This window comes from Recurvomyces mirabilis, assembly GCF_035927965.1.
Source record: "Recurvomyces mirabilis strain CCFEE 5264 chromosome Unknown scaffold_6, whole genome shotgun sequence".
NCBI classification, from domain to species: Eukaryota; Fungi; Ascomycota; class Dothideomycetes; order Mycosphaerellales; family Teratosphaeriaceae; genus Recurvomyces; species Recurvomyces mirabilis.
The window spans coordinates 638,375-654,815 of NW_027041940.1; the positions used below are offsets into that span (position 1 = coordinate 638,375).

The 16,441-nt window shown below is 53.1% G+C and overlaps 9 protein-coding genes across 9 annotated transcripts; 1 reads left to right on the plus strand and 8 right to left on the minus strand.

The window, feature by feature from the left end:
- Positions 1 to 248: 248 nt before the first annotated feature.
- LTS14_003029 (uncharacterized protein) lies at positions 249 to 1,566 on the minus strand (the record flags this gene model as incomplete). The annotated part of the gene is made up of 2 exons (XM_064835734.1): positions 249 to 1,448; positions 1,501 to 1,566. The coding sequence occupies 2 exons, from the start codon at positions 1,564 to 1,566 to the stop codon at positions 249 to 251; spliced, it is 1,266 nt and encodes a 421-aa protein (XP_064696784.1).
- Positions 1,567 to 2,376: 810 nt separating this feature from the next.
- Positions 2,377 to 3,582, minus strand: LTS14_003030 (uncharacterized protein; the record flags this gene model as incomplete). Its single annotated transcript, XM_064835735.1, has 1 exon — positions 2,377 to 3,582. One exon carries the CDS (start codon positions 3,580 to 3,582, stop codon positions 2,377 to 2,379), a length of 1,206 nt encoding a protein of 401 aa, XP_064696785.1.
- Positions 3,583 to 5,190: 1,608 nt separating this feature from the next.
- LTS14_003031 (uncharacterized protein) lies at positions 5,191 to 6,363 on the minus strand (the record flags this gene model as incomplete). Its single annotated transcript, XM_064835736.1, has 1 exon — positions 5,191 to 6,363. The coding sequence occupies one exon, from the start codon at positions 6,361 to 6,363 to the stop codon at positions 5,191 to 5,193; it is 1,173 nt and encodes a 390-aa protein (XP_064696786.1).
- A 799-nt stretch (positions 6,364 to 7,162) lies between these two features.
- Positions 7,163 to 7,900, minus strand: LTS14_003032 (uncharacterized protein; the record flags this gene model as incomplete). The annotated part of the gene is made up of 1 exon (XM_064835737.1): positions 7,163 to 7,900. The coding sequence occupies one exon, from the start codon at positions 7,898 to 7,900 to the stop codon at positions 7,163 to 7,165; it is 738 nt and encodes a 245-aa protein (XP_064696787.1).
- A 280-nt stretch (positions 7,901 to 8,180) lies between these two features.
- LTS14_003033 (uncharacterized protein) lies at positions 8,181 to 9,354 on the plus strand (the record flags this gene model as incomplete). The annotated part of the gene is made up of 2 exons (XM_064835738.1): positions 8,181 to 8,334; positions 8,732 to 9,354. 2 exons carry the CDS (start codon positions 8,181 to 8,183, stop codon positions 9,352 to 9,354), a joined length of 777 nt encoding a protein of 258 aa, XP_064696788.1.
- Positions 9,355 to 9,427: 73 nt separating this feature from the next.
- LTS14_003034 (uncharacterized protein) lies at positions 9,428 to 10,939 on the minus strand (the record flags this gene model as incomplete). The annotated part of the gene is made up of 1 exon (XM_064835739.1): positions 9,428 to 10,939. One exon carries the CDS (start codon positions 10,937 to 10,939, stop codon positions 9,428 to 9,430), a length of 1,512 nt encoding a protein of 503 aa, XP_064696789.1.
- Positions 10,940 to 11,890: 951 nt separating this feature from the next.
- On the minus strand, positions 11,891 to 13,329 carry LTS14_003035 (uncharacterized protein; the record flags this gene model as incomplete). Its single annotated transcript, XM_064835740.1, has 3 exons — positions 11,891 to 12,824; positions 12,873 to 13,227; positions 13,254 to 13,329. 3 exons carry the CDS (start codon positions 13,327 to 13,329, stop codon positions 11,891 to 11,893), a joined length of 1,365 nt encoding a protein of 454 aa, XP_064696790.1.
- Positions 13,330 to 13,988: 659 nt separating this feature from the next.
- On the minus strand, positions 13,989 to 14,949 carry LTS14_003036 (uncharacterized protein; the record flags this gene model as incomplete). Its single annotated transcript, XM_064835741.1, has 2 exons — positions 13,989 to 14,716; positions 14,775 to 14,949. The coding sequence occupies 2 exons, from the start codon at positions 14,947 to 14,949 to the stop codon at positions 13,989 to 13,991; spliced, it is 903 nt and encodes a 300-aa protein (XP_064696791.1).
- A 785-nt stretch (positions 14,950 to 15,734) lies between these two features.
- On the minus strand, positions 15,735 to 16,181 carry LTS14_003037 (uncharacterized protein; the record flags this gene model as incomplete). The annotated part of the gene is made up of 1 exon (XM_064835742.1): positions 15,735 to 16,181. The coding sequence occupies one exon, from the start codon at positions 16,179 to 16,181 to the stop codon at positions 15,735 to 15,737; it is 447 nt and encodes a 148-aa protein (XP_064696792.1).
- Positions 16,182 to 16,441: the final 260 nt, after the last annotated feature.

Consider the following 16,441-nt stretch of genomic DNA (forward strand, 5'->3'; position numbering starts at 1 on the left):
GCAGGGCTCCGCATGAGCGGCTGCCGTCATGCGGAAGAGTCTCACATTCGCGTACGATCTCGGGCCAGCGACAGTCGGAGGCCGTCATGATTATGCTCGCAAGGACGATCGATGAGTTGTGGCTGTTCCTGGGAAGAGGGTATATACGGCAGTGCTGCAAGCTACCAATCTTACTTGATGCAGATGCAGTGGCGGGCACCGCATTGATAGGTCCAATAGCCGTTCTCAGTGAAGGCAATGATGCTATTTCATTCTTCCTCATACGGTCGTGTCCTGCCTCTCCTTCGCTTGATGCTGTCAGCCCTCCTCGGACCACTGCTCTCTAAACTTGTACCAAGGCCAGAGTCCAGGAGGAAGTCCGCATCTTCGTCTTCGTCTTCCACATCTGCTTCTGTTGCCCTGCTGACGTACTCGGGTACTATTGCAGGTCTCTCTCCATGTTCCAGCTTGATTCGTGGCTCCGGCTGATATCGTAGTGGTTGCTGCCCAGACAATGTAGGAAATGTTCGTTCTGTGTCTGACATTTGTGGGGTATGCGACTCGTCATCGGGTTCGTCCTTCACACGCTGAGCAAGCTCATCTAGTTCTTCTGCCTTCGTCTCCTGTGTCGTGGGTGCATAGGACATCGCGATCAGGGCCCAAGCCAAGCCTGCGAAGATCATCTCCGTCGTCCAAAAGCCGCCAATGAAGAGTACACCACTGATGATGCGGTGATTGTACATCAGCCACCTCAGACCATGGAAGCGTGCTCGGAACACTGCTTTCGCATCGTAAACTCGCAGTCTTTCGGTACTCTGGATTTCCAGTCTCATGGTCCGGGGTACGTTTCGTGCGCCACGGGAGAACTCAACACCTTCGAATATCAGGACACGTAGCTTGTCGCTTTCGGATCGGACGTTAAGCAGGTACCAGTGGATCTCGGTCAGCTTGTACACGAGCTCGATGATGGGTGATCTGTACTGTAGTATAGCACTTCTCCGTGATGTCGCCAGGACACCCGGCTCCGTTGTGCCAGACGTCATACCGGCCTGCACCTTCTCCGCGATACTGCTGAAAGCTCCTTCGCGCGGTGCCAACATACTGACCTCGAGCATGAAATTTCCGGCGTTCACATTTTCTGGAGTGCGAGGTAGTGTAAGCTCGATCGCCACATCGTAAATTTGTGCTCCGAAAATGTCCGGATACAGGTTGACGATTCCATAAGGGTACGGGTGGTAGTTCTTCGCGACTTCTGAGTTTCCAATGCTCGGGCCGTGGACAATGTCGAATTGTAGGTTGATGGGCCGCTCGAAGCCGATGCGAGGGACGTAGGACCAGTAGAAAAGCAAGTACGCCGAGATCGCGAAACCAAGCAAGGTGATTGCGGTAGTGACGACGATTATGGTCGTGAGATATGCGCGTAAGGCGGTCCGTGAGAGAGCGATGCGGAAAGGCTTGAGCACGAGGCTCTACTTACCATTAGCAGTGGCCGCTGTACCATCAGCAGCTGGAAGTGAGTACCTGGACCAGGCCAATCAACCCTCTGGACCGTTCTTCATCATCATCAACAGGGGACTTTGGCGGCATGATGGCGAGGTGGGACCTCGTGCATACGTGGCTGGTCAATCAATCAGATCAACAAGATGTGACGTGGAACGTGTTTTATGCAAGTTCACTGCTGACTGATCAGTGGAGCTGTGGATAGCGGCCGCTAGCGGATGTCGAAGTTTCAGTCGCAAGCTTGATATAAAGCATATAACACTATCAACTCTACTACAAAGCTTGTGTGCTCCGCAATTTGCGTGATTCAGACATGCGAATAAGCATGACATGTCTCATTGGCAATGGCATGCCGAATACCACAACGGCAGAGCTAAGCCTCGCAAATTGATTCCTGGTAGGAACACTGCGTTCGGAACCTCTTTTCGTACTCATGCGAACGAAGGTATCTGATGCCACTGATGTTCTATGGATATGCTGATGGGTAGGTTCTCCACCGGAGATCATTCTTACGTTAGATATGATATGAGCACCGCAACGACCATCTCACATCGGGAACCAGAGCGTACTGAATTGGGTAGAGTTGAATATGTTACATAAGACATCAAGAACATCTAAACCACAATGAAACCACTTTCCCTCCAATCCTCGTCTTCGACGCTGCCCTCCTATCAAACTCACCGCAAAACAAAACAAGCAACAAATACCGCAAAAACTTTTCAATCACACACCATTTCTCGTATCAGAGCCACGATCCACACCATAACAACGCCCTCGTCGTCGTCGATATCAGGTGGGTCGTCTGGTTATTAGTGTAACACGAAGATCAACCAAGACTCAATTGCCAAGTCTGTTGCGGAATCCCGTGAACTTGGCAAAAATATCGTAGTCGATAGGTTACTCGTCAGACATCAAGACGTCACCATCCGTGTCGAGCTGAGACGCCTGCGTGCCCTGTATGCCCGGGTATAATGGCCCCGACGCCATGCCGCCACCATAGTAGGACGGCGGACCATAGGCCTGCGAGCTATAGTCATAGTTGTGAGAGAATGGCGGGATGGTGTTGGCGGGACGGAAGCCGGTCAGCATGATGGACCTTGGATCCACGGTCGTTGGCAAGGTGTCAAGAGTGCGAGGAGGAGTGAAGGCAGGTTGGCCAAGGTCGTGAGATGGATCGGCCGTGGTGAGCTGAGTAGATATCGTGAGCGAGACCGTAGTCGAGGCGTGTTGAGTGAAGAGAGTTTGAGCTCTAACCGGGTCGGAAGTGTGGCGAGTGAGGGCGAGTGGAGGAAGAGTCGGGACCGGAGCAGGAGCAGGAGCTGGGGCAGGGGCAGGGGCAGGGGCAGGCATAAGGGCCGGAGCCGCAGCCGGAGCAGGAGGCTGAGGCTGAGGCTGAGGGCCGGTGAAGTAGAGGCCCGAGGGGTGCGGAACGAGGTGCCGGGTTTTGTACGCGCCTTGACCCGACGCAAGGTACGTCCGCACAGAGTTCTCGAGGTCCCTCAACAACTGAGCCCGAGTGATGTTGCTAAAGCGGGCTGCCAGACCCTGGTCTAAGAGATCCTTGGCTGCTGTGACGAGGAGAGGCTTCTTCTCGGTCGATGGGACGTAGAAGGCGACCTTGTGCCGGTCACCCGTGAAGGCTCTACTCGGGAGCGCGTCCGAGACCTTGATATACTCGTAGTACACGTTCCTCGTCCTACCGTTGCCGAATTTGCGGAGGAAGAGGGCGATGGTGATGATCTGGCAGAGGTCCTTCCATTGCAGGTTGAGGAGCTGGACGACAACCTGAATGGGAGCATGGACTTGCGTGCTGAGCTTGCAGATGTACTCAAGGCGAAGTAGCGCCGCCTCTAGCATGTCGTCATCGGCAAGGTTGATGCGGAAGTAGTACTTATGGTTCTCCGTCGCGTACATAAGTCTGACCTCGTTGTAGATCTGCCTGCAGGCGGACAGGAGACCAGTGTCGGCGTCAGTGCTCTCACTGGTAATGAACTTGATTGTGATGATCTTGTTGCCACCCATGCCAATAGCATATTCGTAGATCGTGTTGCGTATCTCTGACGGTAGAGTGAGGAGGTGTTGCGCACCAATAGGAGCAGCCATTGTGCTTGTGTGGTAGGAGGTGGTGACGCAGTAGATGTTAATGATACTAAACAAGAAGTGTAAGCTCGCTGCCACTCCAAACTACCAGCGTAAGAACGAACCTTTCGAGCCCACCAAATTGTGGTTGTGTGATAGGAGATGGCGGTGCGATTGATGTCAGATGCACTAGGGTTATGTGTAAGCTCGTCGCCACCCACGTACATCACTGTAAGAACAAACCTTTCGAGTCCACCGATTTTTATTTGTGTGGAAGAATCTTCTTGCTTGCACAATTTCGAATTGTGCGAGCGTGCGTGCGACGAGGAACTTATAGTCAGTGCGGACGACGGGAGTGGCTACGCATTGACCAACCCGAAAGGAGGAGGGAGGCTCAAGTCGGTGGCGGAGGGGGTTCAGAAGCAAGAGGGTTTGCTAGCAGAAGAGGCTGAAGCTTTAGAGTGCCGCCGACGACGACATAGTGGAGCTGTTGAGATAGAATGTGCTAGAGATTCGAGAGCAAGGTCGAAAGTATCTTATTGATATCCATATGTAGGATTGCCGTTGCTCTATATCATGTTATCGCTGGTCGACTCAAAGGCTTGGCGTGTTGGTTGGGGAAGTAGCGGCTTGTGGCAGTGCTACACGCTATGCAGAGCCGTAGACGACGACGGAGTCGTGTTTATGCGACGGATATTGGTAGAGATTGTAGAGCAGGCTCGGTAGTATCTTGTCGACGTGCATACCGATCGCTATCGTCGCTCTAAAGCACGTCGTCGCCCATTGACCCAAATCCTTGGCACTGGCCGAAGCACTCAACAAGCGCGCTCGGACCAAGCCCGGGCTGCAATTATTATACTGCTGGGTAGGTATTGCTGGTGGTGGTAGCGAGCAGGGCGATACTGCCGACGGAGCATCGTTGCTGTCATGCAGATGGATGGCGCGGTCAAGGCATGTTTGCTCGAATCCCCCTGCTCTCCAAGCAAACGACCTCCGTGCCTTTTTGACGCGTTCCAGCACCAAAGGACCCAGCTCAACCACCCCCGAACACCGCGCTACCAATTCTCAGGCGGTAAACAAGATGAGGAGGATACGACCAAGCCCACGAGAGCAAGGAATAGTGCCTGGTAGAAGCGGCACGGTCAAGAAGACGATAGGCGCGGCCCGCCATCATTTGACGCCGTAATGAGCTGTTGGTGGGACACGACCAGACTGTAAGAGCTAAACCATCCTCTAGCGGTCTCGAGAGGAGGGAGTGATCATAGATACGCCAGATGGTGATAAAACAGCGCCTCCCCTTCGACAACCGTGTGGGCACTGAAGCATGCAATTGCGCGCGGTACATGTCTATCCAACTCCAGGAGGTGCGGACGAGGTCCAGAAGTGGCCGAGAGCAAAGATCGAACCGTACAGGCCGTCATCCACCCGATGCTACACGTCCACAGCGGTCTGGAGATCCCGTCGCAATGACCTTGCGAGAGTCTCCATGATTGAGGTCAGAAGAGTGAAAATCTACCCAGATTTCCGGACCGCAGACCGAGGAAGATCCGGGACAGCCGAACCAGTAGCCACCCAGACACCACGCTAATCCGCAAACCCAAACCCAAATCAGGAAAAGGCGGCATTTCTGGCTCAGTCAAACTCCCGACTATCGCCAATATCACAAGTATTGAACACCTCCTCCTCCAGCCCCTTCCATTTCAGAGCCTGCTTCAACACCCTAGGCGGCTCAAGCACCTCCTCCGTAGTCAAAACCCACGTACCCCAGTGGATACCAAGCGCCATCTTACACTTGGTGTCAACAAAAATATTGACGGAATCATACGGGTTGGCATGCATAGGACTCATGATAAACCGCGGATCATACGCCCCAATCGGAATCAGACCCAAGTCAAACGGTCCTCGCAGATCGCCTATTTCCTTGAACGCAGGGCAGTGTGGAAGATCGGCGTGTTTCTCCCCGTAGTCGAATTCCTCTTTCGGGAGCTCGGGGACGGTGCGGTAGCCTGTGTCGCCTCCGAACCAGACTTTTTTGCCACCGGAGGTTACGGACCACGAGGCCCAGAGGGTGTGGGCTTTGTCGAAGGCTGTTCGCGCGCTTGTGTGTTGGCAGGGTAGGCAGCCGATTACTGCGGAGACATCGCCAGCATCAGACTGATCTCCTTCTCCTCGGTCAGCCGGCGAGAGGGTGATCTCCTTCTCCTCCCACCAGTCTAGTTCGTGGACGTTGGTGTCATCGAGACCCATGTGTTTGAACCAGGGTTTGTTGCCTAGCGGGACGAAGAAGTGAACGTTCTTGTACTTGTGCGCGATCTTCTGGAGGGTGGGATGAGACAGGTGGTCGTAGTGATTATGGCTTATCACCACCGCGTCGATGAAAGGGAGGTCCTCGATCTCGCATGGCATGTCTGTATACCGTTTCGGGCCTATCCATTGGTAGGGACTACAGCGATCCGTGAAGACTGGGTCGAAGAGGACTCGTAGGCCGCCGGGGAATTCGACGTAGTAGCATGCGTGACCCAGCCATGTTGCGCGGAGCTTGTCTGTCTGTCTGGTAGGCAGGAAGCTGGGTTTATGGACTGGGATGGTGGGTGGAGTGGTGTCTGGATTCACCCATTTGCCTGAGAGACGCATCCAGATCATCTTGCGGAACATTTCCATCCCAGTCCTCTCCACGTACGAGGGCCATGGGTTGACGAAGCCCTTTCCATTCTTATTATGGTGCACTTTGTTCGCGACATCTGACGGCTGAGCAGAGGGTGCGGTGGGTGAACCCACGACCGCGTGGAGGAGGGTGGAAGTCATGACCGAGTGTCGCGTGCGTGTCGTGTGGAAGGTGCGGAGGTGCTGCTGCCAACGCGGGAGTCGAGCTGCTTTCAATGGTGATGATGCTATGAAATGCTTCAACAGACGAGGAAGAGATGGTACTTGCATTTGAACGAGCGACAAGCAAGGAACAACGCTAATTCAGCAGATGTAACAGATCACACCACCTTCGCCAGGCACCTACACAGTCTACGTTGCGTGAGGGAAATCAATGCGAGTCCGACCGGCCGTGTCGATCTAATGTCCGTGAAGTTGCTGTCAAGATCATGGCCGCGGAGGTGACCTTTTCTCCGTCCCGACCTCACGACATCTAAACATATGAAATGTAGGCTATACCATATAAGCTTGAGAGTGTGATACGGCCGAGATCTACCACCTGTAGTATCTCAGCGTAGTTCAAAGACACAAAGATAATCTGATAGTAAGCACTCTGAACGTAGCTGGGCATGACAGCCCGCGGCCAAATGAAGAACAAAGCATTGCCTCGAAGACTGTGTATACGGCAATATCTTGCCGACGACAGCACATTTCTCAAGCATCAACAGGGCTTCTACCTTATTCTAATCAGACATGAGATACATATGAAATGCAGCATGGCGAAAACACCAAGATCCTGACTTACCTCGTTCATGCTCCAAAAGAACAGATGAGGCCAGGACGAACTAGAGCAGGACGATGGAGCACTGGAAGTACTGAACAACAGCAAAGGCTCGAATGAAAATCTCATAAATTCTATCAGTAAGGCTAAAGCTAACCTAAAATTCTCTCCCAAGCCCTTTCAAAGCTCCGAGAAAATAAACCCCATAAACTCCACCGCCATCGCCAAAGCCGCCACGCTCATGCCGATATGCGAACCAACAACCGCTCCACTAATCGGCGCACTAGTGTGTACCGCAGAGGTGTTGGCAGAATGGTAAGTACTGTTACTCCTCGTAGCAATAGCAGTATGATTCGCATAGACCGTCGAAGTCATCTGCGTAGTGACAAACATTGTCGAATGAATCTCGGGCGACGAGGTGTCTAGTAACAAGCTTGCAGTCGGAGTGGACATGGTGGCTGGGGCCGTGACATCAGTTGGTAAGTCGGCAGCAGAGGCTGAGGTCGGTGGGGTGGTTATCGATGCTTGAATTATGACGGTGGCGCTGTCGGTGTTACTCGCTGGTGTTTCGGTCGGGGTGCTCGATGCGTACGCCGCCGGGGACACGGCGCTGGAAGTACTGCAATAACTCGCGGCAAAAGCGGCAAACGCTGCTTGGTCTGCGGCGCTGCACTCGGTCTGCACGGCTTGGGCTAGTGCTTGGCTGATGCTGGGGTTGGAGCAGATGCATTGGACATCGGAGGTTTGGCAGCTGGAGTTTCCGATTGCCGTGAGGAGGCATGGTTGCGCGCAGGTGGGGAGGCCCGGGGGGAAGCCGTCTGGGCCGGGCACTGGGGCTGGGATGGCGAGGGCGGAGCGGGTGAAGATGAGGGTTGTGGCGTAAGCCAGAGCCACGATGGCATTGGGTGTGTGGTGCATTGCTTGGTTGATGTGGTTGTAGAAGGCAGGTATTCTGAGGTTGTGGCGTGCGGAGATGGCTTGCTGGGTTGATGCTGGTGAGGTGTTGAGTTGATATGCCTTGGCGTGGGTGGTTTTCGAGTCAATGCTATCGCTTGAGAAAGACGAGAAGATGGAGGAAGAACATTATCACGAAGAAGGAGAAGAAGATCGAGAACTTGTACACTTATCCTCTATCTACGCTGGCTCCCATGAGCGTTTCCGTACTCCGAGCTCAAACTTCGACACGCTGGAATCCACCATGCAATGGCACGCACGAACCGGAAGCATACAAGAAATGCAACAGCACGAGTCGCGCAATAGACCGCACGGTACGACTACGTCAACCACGGATGACAAGGCTTGGCATGCTGTTCCTACCGCAACCGGCTGGAATGTAACTGGAATGTGGCTGGGTAAGGAACGGACCGCGTACTCCCAGCCTTGTGAAGAATGTCTTTGTTCTGCTTGCAGACTTGTCTTCGAGCGCGACGACTGTTTGCGGAGATGGTGGTACGGGTCGAGGGACATGACGATGTTGTGTGACGGTGGGTTGGTGGCGACAAAGGAGGATCAAAATAGTGCTGGTGACAATGACGGCGACGGCTTGTCTCTACTCCCACAGGCTCGGTGCGCTGGCTGTAGAGGAGGTCTCGATAGCCAATTCAACCAGGACTGACGTGCTATGGTGTTTGTCCATATTGGAGGATAAGCATAACAGTCTTCGCCGCTGATGAGACGCCATCATTTCTTAGGTATAGTCCACACAGCATGCTCATCTACTGACGACGACAAAGCTGACTATGCGACTAGCCCTTTCGATGCTTGAGACTCCCGCCCCGGGCGCGGAGGTCGGCTACGCTTCTACGCCTTCAGATGGCCGACGACAATCAACGCAGATTCCTTCTTCTCCATACCACAGCGTCTACAGACAACTGCCGCATCTGTTCAGTGGCTTCTGTCCAGGCAACGGTACAGATGATGAGGATCAGATATCAGACGATGATGAGGAGCCCTCACCCGAATCCTTGGCCCCGCGCGAGAACTTCCTGGGCCGGGTACAGAGTTACTCCAAATTGATGCACGCCCATACACAATCGCAGCTCGCATCGCCCTCGGTGGGGACACTGCTATCGTACGCAAAGTCCATGCACGCTTTCACGCTCAACCAACTCAACCACAGCCAGACGACTACTCAGAGTGCGAGGAACAGTCCACAGCTTGGTCCTGGTGGAAGACGGATGGTGCTGCGGAGACATATTTGTGAAGGATTGAAGAGGCTGAACTTGGGCGAGACGCCCAACCCGGCGAACACACCTGTGCATGGACATAGCCATTGGCATGCGGAGCGAAGGAGGATGGGGGCATCGAGGAGTTTGACGGAGCCTGTGGATTTTGGTGTGCCCGTGACGAGGAAGGATTTCGCCATGGCCTGATCTGTGAGCTCTGCGAATGGCGGCGGGAGAGCTATGAATTGTACATCGTTGAAAAGCCACCTTGATAGGCACATCATTTGAATATCTCCCCATAGCGCTCAATGAACTGTTCCTGCCACATCGGCTTGTCCTTCTGCTCGACTCGCTCATTCCAGCGAAGAGAACGGGCAAGCGCACGGCTGCTGACTAGATCTCTGATCTCTTGCAGCTCGTCACCTTTGCGATTAGAGCGTACGACGCAATTGACCGGATGCCCGAAGTCATTGGACAATTCTCCGAGGAATTTACCCAAGACAGTGGCGCATTGCTTCTCGTCTACCTCGCCTTCGTCATCGGAAACAAACAAGTTGATTGTGCAGATGGTGGGAGGAAGGATATCAAGCAAATTCGGCACGCTCGACGGCTCCCACGCAGTGAATTCCCCTTCCATGCCTTGCCGATTCCCCGAGGCCACCGATGGGCCCGCAAAAACACGTACGTCGAGCTCGACAGTGTTCAGTCGTTTGAACTCCTTCAAAGACGTCACACCGTTCTCGATCATGCCGAAGAGAAGGTCGATCGTGATCGCCAACTCTGTGATTGTGTCGCCCCGATGCTCTCCAATGGCAGCGATGAATGATCCCGCACCCCAGTCATGTAGGCAGCCGTGCCATTTTGTGTGATGTGAGTAGGCGAAAGTTGTCAGCTGTGGTGTATGTCGCACCAGCTCGGCAACGCCGGCCGCATCCATACACCCACCAGGTAGCTGGATCGTGCGCAGGCACGAGGCGATGTCCCCATGGTACCAGAGAAATGGTATACCAGTATAGCCGTCATCGACACCTACCATGTTGCATACATGAAGGTTCTGCAAGCTTTTCAGGGACATGAATGGCAACACCTCGCATAGGCCATTCCGCGGGTCGTATTGCGTCTCACTGTACGGCAAGATAGTCTCCAGACTGCTTAGAGGAGCCTCGCCTTGTGAAGACTTGTTGGCCATAGATACGATAGCATCCAGGACTCGGCGCAGCGCCGAAGACTTGCTGTTTCCACCTGAGCTATACTGAGTCTCGTGCCACTGATCCGGCAGTCTGAGAGTCCGTACATTCGGTAATAGTGAGAGCAGTACGGCTGTAGTAAGTTCCTCGTAGGTCCAAGGTGTAAAGGGGTTTTGGGAGTGCCTGTCGTCCTCCCAGCTCTCCCTCGACCAGAGATTAGAAAGTGGGTATGGAGAATCTGTCACCAGTCTCTCGAGGGCAGCTTCATTCCCCTTGTCCGCCAGCAGGGACTTGATGCCTGACTCTACGTCGACCTCGTCAGAGTAATATCTCAGGTCCAAGGTTTCGATGTATTCCGCGATGCGCCGGTCCTGAATGTTAGAAAGGATTAATGCCAGAGCTGTTTGTGGTTCGCGACCCTGTTGCCGCCTGTCGTTAAGGTCGATATGCTTCCATTGACGCTTGTATGAACGATGTCTTCGAAGAGTCTCCTTGCCCACTTTGGCAATGGTCTTGCATGAGAGACCAAGACTGTCCAGATCGCTGGGTCGGGTAAGCTCAACGATGAGGACCAGCAGCTCTGTGGGAAGGTCCAGGATTCCCATCTTCTGACTGCGTGCCTCTCTTTCACGCCTATGCATGAAGTGTAGCCACAAATCTGGGGATGTCAAGAAGCGAGCCGACTTCAATATCAATGGGTGTTGCGGTGGCGTTGTTGCCTGTCCTGCCTGCCCAAAAGTGGATCCGTTGATCCTATCGCTGTGCTTGTTCCTATTTTCAAAGGCTACCTTTTACATTACTCCTTGCACTCACAGAGGCAATACTCAGAAGCTGACAGTGACTACCCCAACTGCGGGCCTAGACAGTACAATATGCGAGTATGAAGTAAGGACTCGTCTATTGCTTCTTTCCTGTTCATCATCAGCAACGTAAATGAGTCTCGGTCTCAATGGTAACACTGGATCATTGACACGGGTAGTGAAGGATACACTTCCATAACAAGATGGCGGGTAACCAGTCAGCACCAACAGGTGGTACATCCTTACTTGTAGAGACAACCACAGACATAAAAAGTCGCTTTGATACAACAAAGACATAACATCCTTGATCCGCCCAGAGGCCCATGGACTTCTAGATGGGGTATAGAGGCTAGATTGATCGATATGAGGACGAATGGGATACAAGAATGATTGGACTGAGTACAAAAAGCCAGCAGGGTATAACTTACAGTGGACAGCGACAATCTTGTGATGTATGCATTGTAACATGGTAGGCTGATCGGAGGTGTTGTGAGACGACGTGATGAGCTGTGAATGAAAACATTTTTGATGCCGCTATAATCGCTAACCCACGTAGCTCTTTCACTACCAACTAAAGTACACTTCATGTCTCATAGTCATTCTTTTCGCGCAATTCGTCAAAGCTATGTCGTAGCTGTTCGCTGCATACTGTGCAGTCTTCCTGTATCACAAATCGTAATACAGTCATTTCAGAGGTCGTAAGCAGCCACTGGTGCAGCCCCTCATATCGAAGTAGTCATGATCGTGACTCGTCGTCTACAGCTCGTTCCTGGCGGACTGAGCGCTGCCAGCTGCCTTGGCGGAGGCAGACGCTGCACTGGCGGAAGCCTGGGCGGAAGCGGAGCTGGCGCTGGAAGATGCTTGGCGGGATGCCTCGCTGGCAGCAGAGCTACCGGCACTGGCGGCATTACCACCACTCTTGGAGGCGGCAGAGCTAGCGCTGGACGCAGACTTGGAAGCAGCCGAGGCGAGCGACGAAGCAGAAGAGCTGGCAGCAGATGAGAAGGAGGAAGCAGACTGGCTCGCGACCGAAGCGGCAGAGCTCAGGCTGGCCTTGGCCGAGGCGGAAGCGAAGCCGATCTGGTTGGCGAAGTAGTCGTAGTAGTTGCGGAAAGAGCCGTAAGCGTCGTTGGTAGCCTGCGCGAAAGTGTTGCCGGCAGAAGAGGTGGCAGCTCCAACATAGCTGGAGGCGGAAGAGGCGACGTTGTCACCGGACAGAGCAGCATAGTTCTTGCGGGCGAGAGCAACCATCTCATTGCGCTTGCTACCCTGAGGAACCTTGATGCCGTGCTTGTCAAAGAAGTCCTTGAATTGGCTGTCACTCCAGCTGTCGAAGACCTGGTTGCTCAAAGACTGCTGGGCGTTGGCAGCAGAGGATGAAATGGAGGCAGCGGAGCCCGAAGCCTGATCAGAGGCAGCCTTGGCGTTGCGGCGGAGAGAGGCGATGAGCTTATCACGGCCACCTGGCTGCGGGACTGGGACACCACGCTCGTCGAGCCATTGCTTGAGGTCAGAGTCGGACCAAGACTGATAGATCCAGTTGCCAGGGTAGTTGACAGTCTCGCCAGCCTTCTCGGCAGCCGAAGCATAATTGGAGCGGACAGTAGAGAGGAGCGAGTCGCGAGTGCGAGGGCTTGGGTTGGGAATCTTATGGTAGTCGAGGAAGGACTTAAGTTGAGACTCAGTCCAGCTGCGAAGTGTCAGTATGTGCACGTGATACTTAAAAGAAGTTACATACGTGTCAAAGATCCAGCCCTGGACGCTGCCGTAAGCTGTGTTGGTGTTGTCGGCGGTGCCCTTCCAGAAGCCGGAAACCTGGTTGATGAGAGTGTCCTTGTTCTTCTCTGTGCCCTTCTTCACCTCGTGACCCTGGGACTTGATGTAGTTGTTGAGCTGGTTAGTGTCCCAGCTGTTGTATGGCTTCACAACGTTCGAATCCCAGTTCTTATTGACAAGATCTTGGAGATCCTTGCGGTCCGCTGGAGTGGGGTATGGGACGTTGTGGTCGGAGAGCCATCGCTCAAGCTCAGTCTCATGCCACTTGTTGTAGACTGTGCGGGCTCGCCGGTGGTCAGTCAACGTTGCTTTGATATCTATGTCATGATTACAAGACACGTACCTGCGTTTGAGCCAAAGAAGCTATCGGCCGCAGCTCCAGTGGCAAGGGCCAATGCGAGAGTATTGAGGAATCTCATGGTGTTGATGGGCTCGATGTGTTGTGTGGTAGTACGTAGGGAGAGAAGGGATGAAGGCTGGTGTCGAAGTGAGGAAGCTCCAAACGTGGCGCAAGAAAAGATGAGAAGGCGTCAATAGCTGCAGCTTCCTTGACCAACGTCGCGATGACGTAAATCGGTGTGGTGCTCGCGTTTGTTTGTTGCGGGGCCAGGGCCAGGCGTCAAGCCACTTTCCTTTCCGCCACGTTTACTGGATATGCAAGCGACAAGGATTGGCAAGTTCAACGTAGACGATCCCACCACGACGCATGCTGGCCCCAAAGGATAGCAGGAAGATGGGAACAGTTCTTGGTCAACAACGAGTACTACGCCGCTATGCAAGTATACATGAGTAGCATTAGTCGACTCATCGACTCTGCCATCCACAATCCGTCACGCCACTCGTCAAAGCGGCCCAACTCCTGCCGCTCAAGGTTTTATGAAGAAGTCCGTCGTTAGCTGCCTCATCCTCTGATACTCGTGGTCTTCCAGTAGCGAGAGCACTGAAAGTCGTGTTGCCAGTAAGCTCCGACATCATGCTATCCTCCGTGTCTCCTTGAGGACTACCTTGCTCCTGCTCCATGAGATTGGACAGCCGATTGTGCCGCAATGGCTGCTTAGGCGTATACCGTCCTTCTGTTTCAGACTCCGGTGTATTGATCAGTTGGGATCTCGGTCGCCTGTGCAGTGTATGGGCTATCGGCCGTGCCATCTCGAGCTGCATGGACAGGCGCTGGAGTGGGAGTATCATGTCCAGGTGCAGAACTGCTCGATCTCGACTTCTTGCTCATAGCCATCTCTGGATCCTGCTCCGCATTCGGGTCGTGGTTAGCCCTCCAGTGGGCTCGCTCCCTGCCCTCCGCATGTGCTGACTTGGGTCCGAGGCCATACTCGGTATTCTTGATACCAGCAAATAATAATATACAACTGGCAAGCACACTCAGCCATCCAAGCCAGACAAAGACCACGGCTGCGACTGCGCGTCCATTCTTCCCGTACACCATGGGTGCCTCTTTAGCCTTCTTGCTTGTCGCCACAAAGCTCTCGCAAGTCGCTGCATCGACGCCAGAGCAATAACTGCGATGAGTTATTGTGACGATCGTTAAGAGGATCGCAGAAGCAAGGTGGAACATCACTGCAAGGACTCCAGTAACCTTCCAAGCCACGCGCACACTCTTGTTCTCGTAGCGTTCGGGCCAGATCAGGTCGAAGAAGAATGCCGCGCCGAAGATGAAAGCAACGAAGACGCCGGCCCAGATGTTGTAAGATCCAGCTGCGACGTAATCGTTGTTGTGAAAATAGAGGTCAGGATAAGGACCGGTGGGTGCGCGGAAATATGTCTGAACGTGGCGCTGGATGGAGATGTAATCTGTCGAAAGGTTAGCTTCTTGTCGGCTGCAATGGGATAAGCTACATTGTAGACAAACCCGACAACGCAGCCGTGCCCAAGGACTCGGATATTACACAGAAGATCAAGGCGCATTGATAGACCGCCAATTTCGTTCGTCGCAGATGGTAGTCTCTGTTCCCGAACATATACTTGCTGCTAAACTTTCCCCATTGAAGCTCTCCAAGATCCAGTCCCCATATTACTGGTGCCATAATGTCTCTCCGCTTTGTCGATAGTAGTGCGATCAGTGTACAGATATGATTACCGCACGTGTGCTGTTCTATGGCCCACTGAGGATGCTCAGAGCGACTACAGGAAGAAGATCAAGAGTAGTGATATGAGCAAGCGAAGGAAGTGCGAAACGCAGTCTCTGGACAGACCTGTTGCTTTTCCTACTAGGTCGTTGCTGGAAGGTGAAGTCCACAGTCCTCGGATGTTCAAGGAAAGCGAAACCGCGTTCCAAAGCACAATCTCCGTGCTGATCAAGACATTCGTGGCGAAAGCACATGACTTTGTCAGACGTTGTGTACGGAGTAGTCTTGGAGATATTTCTGCTTCCGATATCCGAGAAAATATCGTGCTGAGCATGATGACGAGGATTTCGCTCGGTCCTTGTCGATGGGAGCGTGCAAGAAGTTTCTACGTTATGTCGAATCAACCTATGGTTTCAAATCCAGTAGGCTCACCCCGCGAATTGTTGATGCAACATTATCGTCCTCCAGTAGTCCTAGAGTATAGCATGTTTAAGCTTCAGCCTTTGTCACACCCGAAGCATCCGGTTCTTCGGAAGTGGCTTGGCTGACGGCGAAGCTTACTAAGGTATGCACGCATGTTCTTGGATCCAATATCATGAAGAAGCAATGAGCGAGGATCGGAAGTATAGGCGTTACACAGTGGCTGTTACAAAAGCCAAAAAGCAGCAGAGGGAGTGGAGAAGACATATGACCGAACCACAAACGCTGAACAAGACTACTCAATGCATATCTTATACCCTGACCTACCGTCCCAATATCGACTTCATCCAACGCTTCACCCGCTCACGTCGACTACGTTTCGACATCGAAGCAGTAAAATCCAAAGACGCTTTCCTAACGACCTTGTATTCCGGCTTCGACTCAATCTTCTCTGCTCTCGCCCTCTCCAGCTTGTCGTGAGCCTCCTTCTCGGCAACGACAAGCCGTTTGAAGGCGGCGAGAACGGTATAACTGGCACTCTCCACACGATCGAAACGTCGACGACGATTCACAACAACAAAGCGCTCGGTATCATCCTCGCGATCTTCCATTGCGTGACAGGCGACTTTTGCTTTCCTTACCTCGTGCTTGACTCGCTCGAATTCTTGTTGGGCCTGCTGGGCTGCGTCGATCGATAGTTGCGCACGGAATCTGGCTTGTTGTGCATTGTGCTCCAGTATCCTGGCTCTGTAAGGTGTGGATTCGCTCATCTTCGTGGATAGTATTCAGCTTGTTGCTGAGCATTGTGCGTACTACCACGTCTGTATTAATGTACGGGGATTGTGTCTCGTGCGACAAAGACATTCAGACATTCAGTAATAACACCAATCACAAAGAAAGCATTGTCGAACCTGTCCTGAATGCTTTGTCCTTGTATGTGACGATCAGAGTTCAATGTAACGACCTCGGTCTGTGTACGACAGTGGGTCCACGTGACAGCCAATCGACCAACATTGGTCTCGTTCACGCT